General features: G+C 41.2%; 1 protein-coding gene across 8 annotated transcripts in view; it reads left to right on the top strand.

Annotated features, from left to right (window-relative positions):
• The window catches only part of CNTN4 (contactin 4), an 891,804-nt gene that overhangs the window by 867,772 nt on the left and 9,359 nt on the right, over positions 1-14,673 (top strand). For all 8 annotated transcript variants that reach the window (XM_058563517.1, XM_058563546.1, XM_058563510.1 and 5 more), the window contains 7 exons: positions 1,804-1,962; positions 4,721-4,870; positions 6,428-6,498; positions 7,576-7,810; positions 9,789-9,901; positions 10,489-10,675; positions 11,108-11,220. In XM_058563517.1, coding sequence (XP_058419500.1) covers positions 1,804-1,962; positions 4,721-4,870; positions 6,428-6,498; positions 7,576-7,810; positions 9,789-9,901; positions 10,489-10,675; positions 11,108-11,220 — 1,028 coding nt within the window. The remainder of the gene's footprint in view (positions 1-1,803; positions 1,963-4,720; positions 4,871-6,427; positions 6,499-7,575; positions 7,811-9,788; positions 9,902-10,488; positions 10,676-11,107; positions 11,221-14,673) is intronic.

The raw sequence follows: 14,673 nt of genomic DNA, 5'->3' as shown, positions 1-14,673 counted from the left end.
GACCATGTGAACATTTTGTTCAGAGGATAAACATTTGCTCATTTTGTCATTTTGAAAGAGGGACCCAACTTCCCCAAAATGAAGTTGGTAAACATTCTGTAAGGTCGTATCTACACACTGGTGGGGGTGGGTGGCAGGAACATGACAAAGAGCAAAGAAAGCTATGAAATACCATCTTGTCTCCAATGGTCAAATTCATACCCGCCCTTCATTTCCTTTTTACTCAGTTGCCAACAATGGGCTCAGATACTTCCTATCAATTTAATTCATTGAGGAGTTTCAAGGGTAACACTTTTCTATGTGTGGTACTTTGATTTTAAAGGCCATCGAAGGAGCCTGTGTTAAAACAGGGGACTAGAATGCTGGATGAAACAGCTGGTGAGAAAAAAAGATTCTTTTGTCTTCCAGACTTTATCTGGTTAATAAGGGTCCTGAAGACCAAAGGTTACCTCAGTTCTCTCTAGGTGGCATTAGACTGACATGCTGAAATGTCACCATGGAAAATTAATCAGTTCCAGCGTACAGATTTCCAGACCTCTCATTCAGGAGTAGGAGGGAGAAGATAAATTTAGTCTCACCTGTGGGTCTATAAAAATGATTTTTAAAAGAGGAATTTAGGGCATCACAAAACATGTGCAGAAGTGAATCCCAGAACAAAAAGTCTTACTTCAGGAAATTACCGTTGACTTTTCACCACTCTCTTAAAGGTGTCTTTCTTCCCTGCGCCTGTGGCATGGCCCAGGAGTATTTTGGCAGGATATTTGATTGCTGTCCTGGGGCTTAGCAAATCCCTCCTAGGAATAGCTCCTTATGCCCGTCCAATGGGTATGAGGTTTGTCGTTATGTCTCCCTCACAATCACCTTCTCTCCTGAGGTGGTCAGTTGTGCCTAGTTAGAAATGCATTTCACTGCCTGGTAAGAGCTTTTCATGTTTGAATCTAGGGTAGCTTTGGGTCTTTGCTCTGGCTCTGTTGATATTTTGTGTTTGCCTGCCAACCACTTTCCATCCCTCTATTTCTTTATGATTTCCAGGCCTTTATTTAAATCTGATTTCCTCATGTTTCAATGGTTTAAGTACATGGGCAGAAACAGTGAACATCAGGAGGATAAGTAGAAAAATACAGATATGACTTGTAGAAACTGCAAAAAAGAGTCTTTAGACTCCAGCCCGATTCTGAAATTGCTTTGAAGAAGCCACAGTCTTGTGACTCTTCAGCACTGATCATTTTCACAACAGTTCCCTTGTATACAAGTGTGTGCTCGCATTTGATGTGGAGCAGGGGAAGGGGTCAGTAATTACAGTGCACAGAGCAACACTGTGACCCCCAAAGTTCTAAAGCCATTTCTGCTCAAATCCACACCCTCAGCCTAAAAATTCAATTTTCAGAAGACTCTAATCTTCATTTATCAGTACTATATCCCCAGATAACACTGCCTGACCCATAGTAGGAACCTGTAAATATATGATGGATGAATTAATGAATTTGGGCCCTTGTGGTGCTCCAATATTCTCTCTTAACATCTACCAAATATTCTATTATAATTCTTTGTTTGCCTATTAGCTTTTCCTATTATACTATGAGCCTCTAGAAGGAAGGGGCCATGTTTCATTCATCTCTGTAGTTTCAGAGTCCGGAAGAATGCTGGGCACCTAGTAGGTATTCAAAAAGGAATTGGCAAGTGAAGAATCTGTGAGTGAGTCAATAAATAGTTGAATGGGTCAGCATCCCATTCAATTAAGTGATTACTTACTTGGGTGTTTGAACACACTGCTCCAGTTCTGAGGGTCTTGCTCTTTCGCAGGTCCCCCAGGCCCCCCAGAGGCTGTGACCATAGATGAAATTACAGACACCACTGCTCAGCTCTCCTGGAGACCCGGGCCTGACAACCATAGCCCCATCACCATGTATGTCATTCAAGCCAGGACTCCATTCTCCGTGGGCTGGCAAGCTGTCAATACAGGTACCGTATTGTATATCCGGTGCTGATGTCTTTAGGGGCTTCTGAAACTCAACATAATGGGCAAAGCACTGTGGCAGAAGCCAAGGAATATCTAGGTTCTGGTTCAGACAAAGCTGCAAATGATACATTGTGGAAGTATTTCCTACACCTCAGCCAACTGTACTATCATTTATTTAATATTTTTCTTTATATCAACTCATATTTGTTTTTAACTTGTCCTAAGCAAGAATATCTGTGAAATGATAGGTTTGTTATGCTCGTTATATTTTTTCTTAATACACATTTAAAAATACATTAGTTAGGGGCCGGCCCGGTGGTGTAGTGGTTAAGTTCGCGTGCTCCGCTGCGGCGGCCCGGGGTTTGCAGGTTCGGATCCGGGCGCACACCGATGCACCACTTGTCAAGCCAGCTGTGGCAGTGTCCCATATAAAGTAGAGGAAGGTGGGCACAGATGTTAGCCCAGGACCAATCTTCCTCAGCAAAGAGAGGAGGATTGGCATCGGATGTTAGCTCAGGGCTGATCTTCCTCACCAGAAAAAAAAAAAAAGTTAGTTATAGAAATAAAATGCATCCATCTGTGTATTACCTAACATCATCTGCATACCACTAGTACACTTTGGGAAGCAGTGGATTATGCTAGTCTACAATCACAGTCAGTGTGAAGTTTATACACTGCTCTCAAGAAACCAATAACTAAGGACTGCATGGAGACTCTTGACTTGGAGCCCATTTTTTTTAGGTGGTTAAATTGGGGCGTGGAGAGGCATGAGATTTTTTAAAATTAAAAATACTTGGGTCGGCCCCGTGGCTTAGCGGTTAAGTGCGCACGCTCTGCTGCTGGTGGCCCGGGTTCGGATCCCGGGCGCGCACCGACGCACCGCTTCTCCGGCCATGCTGAGGCCGTGTCCCACATACAGCAGCTAGAAGGATGTGAAGCTATGACATACAACTATCTACTGGGGCTTTGGGGGGAAAATAAATAAATAAAATCTTTAAAAATAAATAAATAAAATTAAATTAAATTAAAAATACTTGAGTTAGCCATAGCATCCCACCTGTGTCAATACCTCCAAATTGACTCATTTTGCTATTTTATTTAGGTTTCATTTGAGGAAAAATTGGACAAACAAGTAGTTATTGCAAGCAAGATACACACTTCTCTAGTCCCCAAGGGTTAGCTGTGTGGTCTTGATGTTTTGAAATAGAAATAAATGGACTGATATGCCCAGTTTTATGTAATTCATATGAATCGTATTGATTTTAATAACTTTTTTTTTTCATTTTAGTTTATCCAACATTAGAAATGGGTTTCTGTGTTTCCAGCTGAATCACTGAATTTCTTCTGAGCCACAAGAGTGTTTTAGAGAGGAAAGCTGGGAAAAATCTGGAAATTAGGAGATATGAATTCTGCTCCTGACTCTGCTAATCAGCAGATCTCTAGACATCTTCATTTTCCTCTTCTGTTAAATGGGCATAATAAGAATTATTTATGACCCAGAAGAGAAGTGATTGTGAAACTTTTTAAGAAATAGAAAGTGCTGCATAAGTATAATGAAGGAAAGGAGGAGGATGAAGATGCTGCTGCTGCTGCTGATGATTATCATGTTTTAAAAAAATAAACTGAAATTTGTTGAGCCGTTACTAAATCCCATAAGCTCTGCTAAGTGCTTTTTTCGGATTTTGCAACTGCACTGTGAATAGATATTGTTATTAGCCTTATTTTATGGTGAAGAAACCAAGGCATGGAAAGGATAAGCAACTTGCCCAAGGTCATTTTGCTACTAAGTGTGGATTCAGGATTAGTCTCCTGGTGGTCTGACTCTAGAGCCCACACTCTTCACCTTTGGAGGGTAGGACAGTGTAAGTGTGGCCCGAGGAGGCTGGCAGCCACTGAAGCCTAGTCACCAGTATGGTGGCATCAGCTTGGTCACAGGGGACCTCACTTTGAGTCCTCTGGACGCAATGGGAAATCTCTATGGTAATCAGTTTAAAACTCAAAAAGTTGTTTGTTGAGCATGGAAGCAATGTCCAGAGCTTCATGGCTGTGGCATCAAGCAATGGCCTTGTCCTCCTGTGAAGGAGCCCTTCTCCAAATACCGCTGGGTGAACACTGTCAAATCCTGCTTCTCTGACTCCCATTTTTTGTGTTCTTCATGGGCCATCCCTTTTCTGTTTACAGATTCTTTAGATATGCTAATATAGTTCATTGACAGTAGTAATATAGATTTATAACATTGTAACTCCATTGTTATAATAAGTTACAGAGCTTGGACCACAGTCAGACAGACAAAGATGCAAATCCAGGGTGACCTTGGGTGAGTCACTTAACCTCTGTGAGGCACATTTTCCTCATCTATAAAAAATGAATATAATAATTTTACTTATATGGATAAATATCCTTATCCTTACTCATAGGATAGTTGTATGTTACTCATAGGATAGTTGTATGTAAACAATGTGCCCAGCACGATACGGTAATGCTGAAAAACATGCTATAGGTGTTACAGGTGATAACAGTAACGATTACAGTCAAGTAGCTTTGGGCCTTGAGGACTGTGACTTTTGTGATGGTGTCTCATTTGAGTTTATTCGTTTAGCATAGAGAGTTCTGGGACTACCTTCCTGCAACAGCTGTTTGTGCTGCTACTCTCAGACCACCTACAGTGCCCTGAACACAGTAATGGTGATGATGGATGAAAGTTTCTGACTTCCTAACATGGAGTCCTGTGAAACACCCTCACCTTTTGATGTCTTTCAGTCCCGGAGCTCATTGATGGGAAGACTTTCACAGCGACTGTGGTGGGTTTGAACCCTTGGGTTGAATATGAATTCCGCACAGTTGCAGCCAACGTGATTGGGATTGGGGAGCCCAGCCGACCCTCAGAGAAGCGGAGGACAGAAGAGGCCCGTGAGTAGCACCCAGGATACAGATAGTCTGTTCCAGTGGCTACTGTTCCTTAGGGAAAAACTTTGAATTCTTCCTGATCTTCAGCCCTAGTGAGGCTCTGTATTAGCACACCCTTCCCTTGAATGATTATAATTATCAGAAATCCAGCCAGTAGATGCTCAGCTTAACCAGCAGTGAGTTTCAATCAAGAGTTAAGTTCTCACTCTTCATCAGGTCCCCTTGTATAGGGAGAGACCCTCTGTGCTTAGTTCTCTCAAATGCCAACTCTTTCTTCATTGGTTTGTTTGTCACCAAGATTCTCCTACCAGGATTTTTTTTTTTAATATACACTCCACATTTCAAATGAAATCAACTCACAGAAATCACTGTGACAAAGAGTAAGTTCTTCAGAATGTTTGGTAAGATTTTGTTAGAGTATAACCCATTCCCAGAAGCTAAGATTCAGAACATCCTGCTATTTCACACAAGCCCGGTCAGCAATTTGGTATGACCCTCCATGTACACAGCTTGAATGCGCACAGGGAGAGAATCACATCAATTTATCTGCATTAGTCGTACTTTTACTTCTCTCACGGAAAGTGGGAGGCCTAAGTGTGGGTCTGTGTAGACTTCCCAGCAGTGACAAGGCCAAACATTTGTTCAAGGAATAGCAAGGTCCCTAAGCAAATGGGAACTCTGACCCTACTCTTGGACAAAAACCCATCTACCCATCTACATCTGTTTCATTGGCTTTAACCAAGGGGCATACACAGTCACCAACTACATACCCCAGCCAGACCATTTTAAATTCTGTCTGCAGTCTTTCATTTACATAGTGATAATATAGCTAACCCCCATGCTTTCTTTTCCCCCTCCAAAACTGTATTTTAATTAATTCTTCTCAGCAATCCTGAGGAGGAAGCTAGCATAATTTCCCCTCTTTTACAGAGAAAACTGGGGATCAAAGAGTTTAAGCATAGTGAGCCAGGGGTCAACCTGTGTCAACCACTTCCTTCAACACCCAGCTCAAAACTCACCTTCCTCCAAGAAACCATTAGCCCAACACTACTCTGAACAGCCTGCTACTTCAGAACGCCACTGTACTTCTCCTTCCTGTCTATACTGTACTGTTGTTTATTGTTGACATTGCTCTGTAATTGTTCTGCATGTGCTTTCTCCCTCCAACTAGATTGTAAGCTCTGCACGGGCAGAGTGTTTGTTGTCTCTGCTTTGTGTACAACCACATGGTTAATAAATGCCTACCCAAGCATTAGAACCAGAACCTCAATCCTTTCCTCATCCCACTGAACCTCGGCCTCTAGGGATGGAGCTGAACAATTGGTCAGACAGGTCAGATAACATGTGTACCTTGTTGAATGGGAAACAGGTAACTAAAAGCAACTTACTCAGTACATTTCACTTCCTTGAGCTGATGCTTTGGGCCCCTTTCTGACCTCAAAAGACAAAGGTGTGTGCATCAGAATATTCATTTAAAGTGAGTCACCTCAGCCAGGCGACTTTCCTGGCCCTCATTTGCCTTTGCCATCTGACATGACTTGTCTTTTGTCTCCTGCACAGTCCCCGAAGTCACCCCAGCTAACGTCAGTGGTGGTGGAGGCAGCAAATCTGAACTGGTTATAACCTGGGAGGTAAATGAATCACAGGACAAAAGGAACATATGTTCGTCTAGGCGATTTTATTATTTTCCTCTATGTTAAACATATCTGGGCAGTTTCCTCCTCTGTTTTTAGCAGCTAAAATCCATTTGCATGCAAACACTCCCCCTCACATAGCTAATGACTAGCAGGACAAGATGGTGCTTGCCCATCAGTTGTTAAGTTTTAATTCAATTCATCACAGGAAAAACAATCATGAAGGGAAAGACAACACAAGAAAAAAACAAGTGTATATAAATATACATATATATATATATATATATATATATATATATATATGAATGAAAGAAGGCTAGTTCAGAGAAAACCAGTTTTTTTTCCTTCTTGAATTGCTGCATTACCAATTGATTTAAAACGTCTGCCAGCAATAGATTCAGTGTACTAGCACGATTTCCTGGCAATTGGCTTTGCTGCTGGAGCTCTCTTCTATAAGGTATTTTTTAAACAACCTGGAGGAAAGTTAGTCACCAATTGATCAAAAATTGATTTTGAAAGAGGAGGTGGGAGTTTTAGAATGAGTTCTTAATGTTTTTGAAGAATTTTAGATGACAGCCCCAGAAGTTAAAATCTTTCATTCAACCAAAACCCCAGCAATAAAAGAAATCACCCCCTCCAGCTCAATGCTTCAGTTCTCACAGGAAGGCTCTTGCCTGAGCCAAGATGGTCTTTACTTCTTCAATGAGATCTTTTGTCTATTTGGCACTGGAGGAAGATTCATATTAGATGGATATGTTGGAAATGGTGGTTTCTAGATCAACTGTCCAGTGTCTTCCATAGTCATTTCCAACAATTTCAGAGCTGGGTCACCCCATCAAGAAGCCAGGCTCTCCATTGCCAATTTTCATCGAGTGTTTTTAACCTTGCTCCAATACCTCATGAATACCTAGGGTAGACTAATAGCAAGCCCCAAATTTAAGACTCTTGGCAAAGCCCAAAATAAGATAGGTGGGGAAGAATATGGACAAGAATGTTGGGGAGGGAGAATAAAACAATTTTGACATTTGAATCAAACTACTGTGATTTCTGAAAACCACCTCCTTTCCTTCCCAGACAGTCCCCGAGGAATTACAGAATGGTAGAGGTTTTGGTTACGTGGTAGCCTTCCGGCCCTATGGCAAAATAATCTGGATGCTGACAGTGCTGGCTTCAGCTGACGCCTCCAGATATGTATTCAGGAATGAGAGCGTACGCCCCTTCTTTCCCTTCGAGGTTAAAGTGGGTGTCTTCAACAATAAAGGAGAAGGTCCATTCAGTCCCACCACAGTGGTATATTCTGCAGAAGAAGGTATGTTTATGCTGCCTAGACATTTGATATTTCTTCAATTCTGAGATGATGTTGATTTTAGGATGTAGAATCAATTTAACACTGTACCCATAAATTGAAGGCATATCCTTATTTGAGAAAAGTATAATGTAAAAAATTTGGTTAATTATCTACCGCTAGTCTCTTAGAAAGACAGCAACTCTACTGTATATAAAGACTAATGGCTCCCCATTATTAATTCCATTGCTAAGGACCAAAATCACAAGTGCCATATAAGATCTTCATATCTATTTATATGTTATCATTACTTTCAAAAGAATTCTATTTTATTTTATGCCTTTAAGCGAATATCAAAATATAATTTGCATTTCCTCTCACCATTTTTATTTTCGTAAATCATGTTGGACTTATAATTTATTCTTTCCTGTTAAAGAGAAGAGTAAGTCATGAAGCAGCACAATTGCTGTCATTGTCATCCACAATGTCATCATGTTTAGGGCTTCTCACTCATTATTACTGCCTCTGTGCTATCCCTGCTCTCAGAATGCCCCTACACGCTCCTCATTACCATTGGAGTTTGTCTTCATTGTTTCAAAGGTAATGTTCAGAATAAGACCATATTAAAACATCTGCAAGTTGAGTCATTGATTTGGAGTAAGTGAAGATGCAATAAATTCTTCCCCCCAGATAGAGAAGTGAGCCCCGTAAACTCAGTAGTCCTTCATAATCTAGCTCCTGCCTCTATGTTCTGGTTCAACTCCTGCTGCTCCCCTGCATACTTCATGCTCCCACCATATCCGAAGGATTTGCAATTATCCAAACAAGCTTTAGCCCCTTGCATATGCCTCAGCTTCTCTCAATGTTTCCTGTCCTGCCCACCTTGTGATTTCATGGTCATCATTCAAGACTGCACCTGAACAACGAAGGTTCTCTCATTTCCCCTGGCCAGCTGAGGCAAGTGCTTCTCTTTCCCCTAATATCTTAACATTCCTGTTATAATTCTCCTCTCAATGTATTATAAATTTTGAATTTTAGTTTGCCATCCTCACTAAGGTGTGTTTCTTGAGGGCCGGTTATTTATTTTTCACCTTTGTGTCACCAGTGTCTAAACGTGGCACACAGACCCTTAATAAATACTTAATTAATTAACAGAAATAGAACCTTACATTGTTATGGATAGACAAAGCCTTAGAGATCTCCTTGTCCAACATTTTCTGGAATGCGATGTGCATTCCAGAGGGAGTACACAAGTTGATTATAAATAGTACTAGATGAACTTCTAAAAATATGTAATAGTTATATATTGATGTGAATTGCATTAGAAAAAATACAGCTATCAAATGAAACCAGGATTTTATGAATGTTATTGTTTATGACATGGCTAGGTTTTTCTTTAAGAAAGACCACTGAAAGGAAAATATTAGCATATAAAAATGGTACATAGCTCTGGCAAAAATAACTGAAATTTGGGAAGCAGTCTTGGTCCAGATCTCCTTTGCAGCTCAGGGTGCTGAGGCCCATAAAGCATAAATGACTTGTCTAAAATCACACAGCTTACTGTGTAGAACTGAACTGTCACCTGGCTCTCCTGAATCTTAGTCAAGTCAGATGACTCTCCTTTTTCCTTTCTCTCTCATTTTCATAATCCAGTAACTAAGACTCTCACCTATGACAAATGCTAATTAAGAAGGATGTGTGTTAAAGGAATCACTGGCTGTGAAAACTTGGTGCTTAAACTTAAGTAGTCTTGGGTTACTTCCCTTTCACCTACCCCCAAATTTAGAAGCCAAAGACTTTGGACAAGTCTCTTTACCACCATGTCCATCACCACTCCCCTCCCGTCTGTTAATCATGGCTTCTCTATAAAATAAGGATTTGGGTCATAATCACTAAGGGCTATAATATAACCATGGATGCTTTGCACTTTGTAATGCCAGTATCTAGAAGCCTGTCCTGATGCAGCTGATAGAGTAATAACTTTTTCCTTACTCATCTGCAGAACCCAGCAAACCACCAGCCAGCATCTTTGCCAGAAGTCTTTCTGCGACAGACATAGAAGTTTTCTGGGCCTCCCCCATAGACAAGAATAGAGGACGGATACAAGGTTATGAGGTAAGGAAGAGACATGTGCCTTGAGTCTGGGAAAGAGCCCAAAGTGGAGCGCGCGACTCAGTGAGACCTTCATTGAGACCTTCAAGACACACTCTGATGGGAAAAAGACCTGGATTCCCAGTTAGAGGCATTTGTTTTAGAGAACAATGGCTTCTAGGGGAGCATTAATGGAAGCACAGAACATTCCACTGTGAGATTACCCTTTTCTGTGGTACAGTCCAGAGATGTTTTTCAAAATAGATGGAGGTCTAAGCATTTATAAGATAGTTGGCAAAATGAGCTTTGACTTCTGATATGCCGGGGATTCCTTGGGCTCAAAACAAAGGTGGGAAAAAAGGAAGAAGTAGCCAGCAATGGTCATGCCAATTTACCATCTCACTATGAAGCTAAGAAGAAAAAAAAGGGGCCCTTCTTACTGTGGATAATTTCTCAGAGCGTACAAAACTCTTGGTTCTGAAAGCTCTGCTTATGAATTGGTATAGAAAATTAACTCAGTCATGAGAATCTGTATTAAAAAAAATTACCTGATGACATTGGAAATATCCCCAATAGGTATGATTTCCAAGGTCTTCCTTTTGTTTTCTCAGGTTAAATACTGGAGACATGATGACAAGGAAGAAAATGCTAGAAAAATACGAACAATCGGAAATCAGACATCAACAAAGATCACCAACTTAAAAGGAAGCGCGCTCTATCATTTAGCTGTCAAGGCATATAATACTGCTGGGACAGGCCCCTCCAGTGCGACAGTCAATGTGACAACCAGAAAGCCACGTAGGAACAACCTTGCTCAGAAATATTTTAGGGATTCATTAAACATATCCCAAATTCATTCCCTATCCCCACCTCCCAAGGATCATTTGCATACTAATTGGTGTCATTATGTGGATTCAGATTTACCTTAGCATTTTAACTGAACCTTTCCGAATACCATGCAAAAGTCATTGCTCCAGAGGACAGAAAGATAAATGTTTTTTCTCCTCACTGGGAAGGGCTACTTCTTTTAGCTATAAATGTTAGCCGACCAACTGAATCTTTTTCCATTTGCAGTGCTGTATCTCGTCATATTTTAGTGACCTTGAAGACACATATTAGTGCAATAGCCCATTAAATTGCCTCCACTCTCGAATTCTAGTAAGGAGATCTTCCTCAGAATCCATTGAGACTTAATAATCTGTGAATTCGTATATCTTAATTTTTTTATAGCACCAAGTCAACCCCCCGGAAACATCATATGGAATTCATCGGACTCCAAAATTATCCTGAATTGGGATCAAGTGAAGGCCCTGGATAATGAGTCGGAAGTAAAAGGATACAAAGTGGGTAATTTCTTTTTTGCAAAGGCACCTAATCCTGTTGTTAGTGGGGACAGTCTCTTTACAAAAATCACATGAACCGTGTTCTCACTTTCTCTGATGATGCTCTCACAGCCTCTTTAGGAATCTCTGTTCTCAAAGTGGTTTGTTCTGACCACTTACAAATGGTCGCTGGCAACTGGCCAGGATTTAGAGAATTGCCTAAACTTTGGGGTCAGGCAGAGTCAATCTGAAACGGTTAAAGACCCTGTGGTTGCATCTCTGAAAAATCCCAGAGAACCACATTTTTAACGTCTCTACTGTCAGCTTTGTTTTGCTCTTGTCTTGGTTGTATTTTGTTTTTTTTTTTTGGTGAGGAAGATTAGCCTTGTGCTAACATCCATTGCCAATCCTCCTGTTTTTGCTGAGGAAGATGGGCACTGGGCTAACATCCACGCCCATCTTCCTCTACTTTATAGGTGGGACACCTGTCAGAGCATGGCTTGACAAGTGGCGTGTAGGTCCACACCCGGGATCCGAACCCGCGAACCCCGGGCCGCCGAAGCAGAGCGAGTTGAACTTAACCACTAAGCCACTGGGCTGGCCCCCTTGGTTGTGTTTTTTTAATCAACAATAGTAACTTCTCAAAATTACTAATGGTTAATCATTTTTGCTCATGTTCCTATAGTTAGGGAGGCTTGTATATAGGAAAAAAAGCAAGGATTTTTTAGAAAATTCATTTGCCTGATTCCATAAATGTCAGCCTGACTTTAAAGAGCTAGAAAAGAAAATGTATGTAGCCTTGGTGCCCCAACTAAAAGGAGTTATAAATATCTTGTTTTGTTTTACTTTTAAACAATATTTGAGGCAATGCAGTGCAGGCCAAACAGAACTGGTCTGCAGGCTGAATGAAGCCCACAGGCCGCCGGTTTGTGACATTTTTGCACAGAGACGTTGAGAGTAGCAGATAGGCAGTGCGGCCAGGCACTAGTTAAAGAACATGGGACTGTAGGGAAATAGTTGGTAAAGCCAGAGCTGGAATTCAGAGTTGACATAGTTGGTGATAGAGCCTTGGGACGTGTGATTAGAGAAGGATTCAGAAAATCCTCCCCATCATGAACTGTTTTTCCTGTACCTGAATGGCACAATGATTTGTATTCTGCCAGTGGAGAAACATTCCCTAAGAACTAATCTGCAGACCTTTCGCTGAGTCCTTTTTTAAAAGCTAACTCTCCTGGAAGGGTCTTAAAGTATATAGTCATGCATCGCTTAATGACAGGGATACATTCTGAGAAATGCATCATTAGGTGACATAAAATTGTGCGAACATTATAGAGTGTACTTACACAAACCTAGAGTGTCTAGCCTACTGCACACCTAGGCTGTATGGTACAAATCTTATGGGACCACCGTCAGATATGCAGTCCATTGTTGACTGAAACGTGGTTATGTGGCGAATGACTGGATAGCATAAAGAGATGCGAGACCTATGTTTTGGTCCCCTATTGGCTGTGTTTAGGTAAATCTCTTAATCTCTTTGGGACTGCATTTTTCTTTTACTAAAGGAGAAATTTTCTGTATCTTCATTTTCCTCTGAGCCTTTGCATCTCTGTTCCATCTCCCTGGGCCTGCCACTCCTTACTTCCACATCCTTAAGCAGCCACTCGTCTTTCGGATCTGAGCTTAGAAGGCTTCCCTGATGGCCAGAGCTCTCTCTGTTTGCCATATTTTTAAAAATACTTCTCATCCTCTTGGGTAATTGTAATTGGCTGATGACTTATTGTGAATCCCCATACTGGGGGCCTCAAGAGAACAGTGCCTGACTTTCACCATGATTTCTCCAGCCAAGGAGGCATTCATTCCGGTTGTACTGGAAGGGAGTTCTCATTTCCTGAGCTCCTAAATCATTAGCCTCTTAGGGTGAAATAATGTGAAAAAAAATTTATCTGTTTTATCCGGGACAAGAGAGACTGGGGTTGGTAGGCTGGAAGATGAAAGAGGGGGGAGTCCACTAAAATGAAGAAAAGAAAGAAGGCAAGAGTGCAGACAGACATCTGCAACTTGGGAGTTCCGCCCCAGGGAACACGGCAGGACCTTGAGCACCACAGGAAAGAAATGCACACGTGATGTGGGCCGAATTGATTTAACCAAACCCAGGGAGAGAGTGAAAGAACTGAGAAATTCTTCCTCCCAGCTTCCAGTTTCGCCCATTAGAACAGATTGAGAAAACACAATAAAAATGCTTTAGGAATCCCAGAGAGGGGGCACGAGTTCCGTGAGTGAAGCTTTAACTAGATTTTAAGCTCATGTTCAAACTGGTGCTGAAATAAAATCCAAGGGCAGGGAGCTACCTAAAGTGTTTCAGGCAGCCAGGCAAAATGTTAGCTCAGCAAGAAATCCTAGAGATCATCTAGTCAAAGCCTTTCATTTTATGGATGTGGAAACCGAAGCCTGTTGAGTGGAGTGACACGGAGTGCCCACAGCTTTCACAGGGGCAGAGATCTGTTTGCAAGCTGAAGTTTGCTTCGGTGAGCTGGGTCCAAAAGATTATAGGCATTTTTAGAAAACAAAAATTGGGGAACAAGTATTATTTAGTTGCCATTTCTTTATACTCCTGTCCCCTTTCAGAAACTCTCATATGAGCTTGTCTTGGTAGCCCCTTTCCAAGAAAGCCCTTCTTATTTATTTATTTATTTTTTTACTGCAACAGGCAGTTTTGCAGACTTCTAGGAGATTTACTTGAGCAGCGTAGAATCTGCTGTTGTATGTGAAACAGCGTGTGGTGAAATAGAGCAGGGCAAGACAAACATGGGGGCATTCACCTCCCAGAAGAGACCTGCTGGGCTTGGCATAAGATTGGGGGAAACTTTTTTTTTTGCTGAGGAAGATTAGCCCTGAGCTAACATCTGGGGAAACTTTTTATTTCTATAGAACTGGAATAAAACATTGGAACAAATGATAACTGGAGAGCTTGGAACCTTTCCAGATCAGAGCAGCAGATCAGATGATATAATCTATTTAAGCTATGGATTTAGACATTTTTTCCAAATATAGTTTCTCATCGTGGTTCATTATATTCTGTAGATCTAGACTATATTTATGAAAAATATAATGGCACCTACAAGTTGGGAATTTTGCATCTAAGGAAGCATCAATGATGGATGGGTGTCAAGTGAGTGAAATGCTGCAGAAACTACATGTGTGACGGTAGAGGAAAGAAAAGGGGTCACAAGGTTAGACCAGAGAGTAGGAAAGGGCTCTTTCTGAGTTCTTGATTTCCAACTCAATCCCTTCCCTTCTCTTAGGGCTGGGATTGGAGGAGCCAGACTCCCCATCTCCCCAATTAGGTCCCAAGGAATCTCACTGTAACTGGCTCTAGATACTGAATTGCTATGTATACAATGTAAATGTTTGGAGATATATAATTTTTTTTAAATTACACATATGTATTTGTGTGTGTGTTTATTTTTGCATTTT

Source organism: Diceros bicornis, chromosome 2 (genome assembly GCF_020826845.1).
Source record: "Diceros bicornis minor isolate mBicDic1 chromosome 2, mDicBic1.mat.cur, whole genome shotgun sequence".
NCBI lineage: Eukaryota > Metazoa > Chordata > Mammalia > Perissodactyla > Rhinocerotidae > Diceros > Diceros bicornis.
The sequence above is the reverse complement of the archived record's forward strand: the minus strand, read 5'-3'. Positions and strand labels throughout refer to the sequence as shown.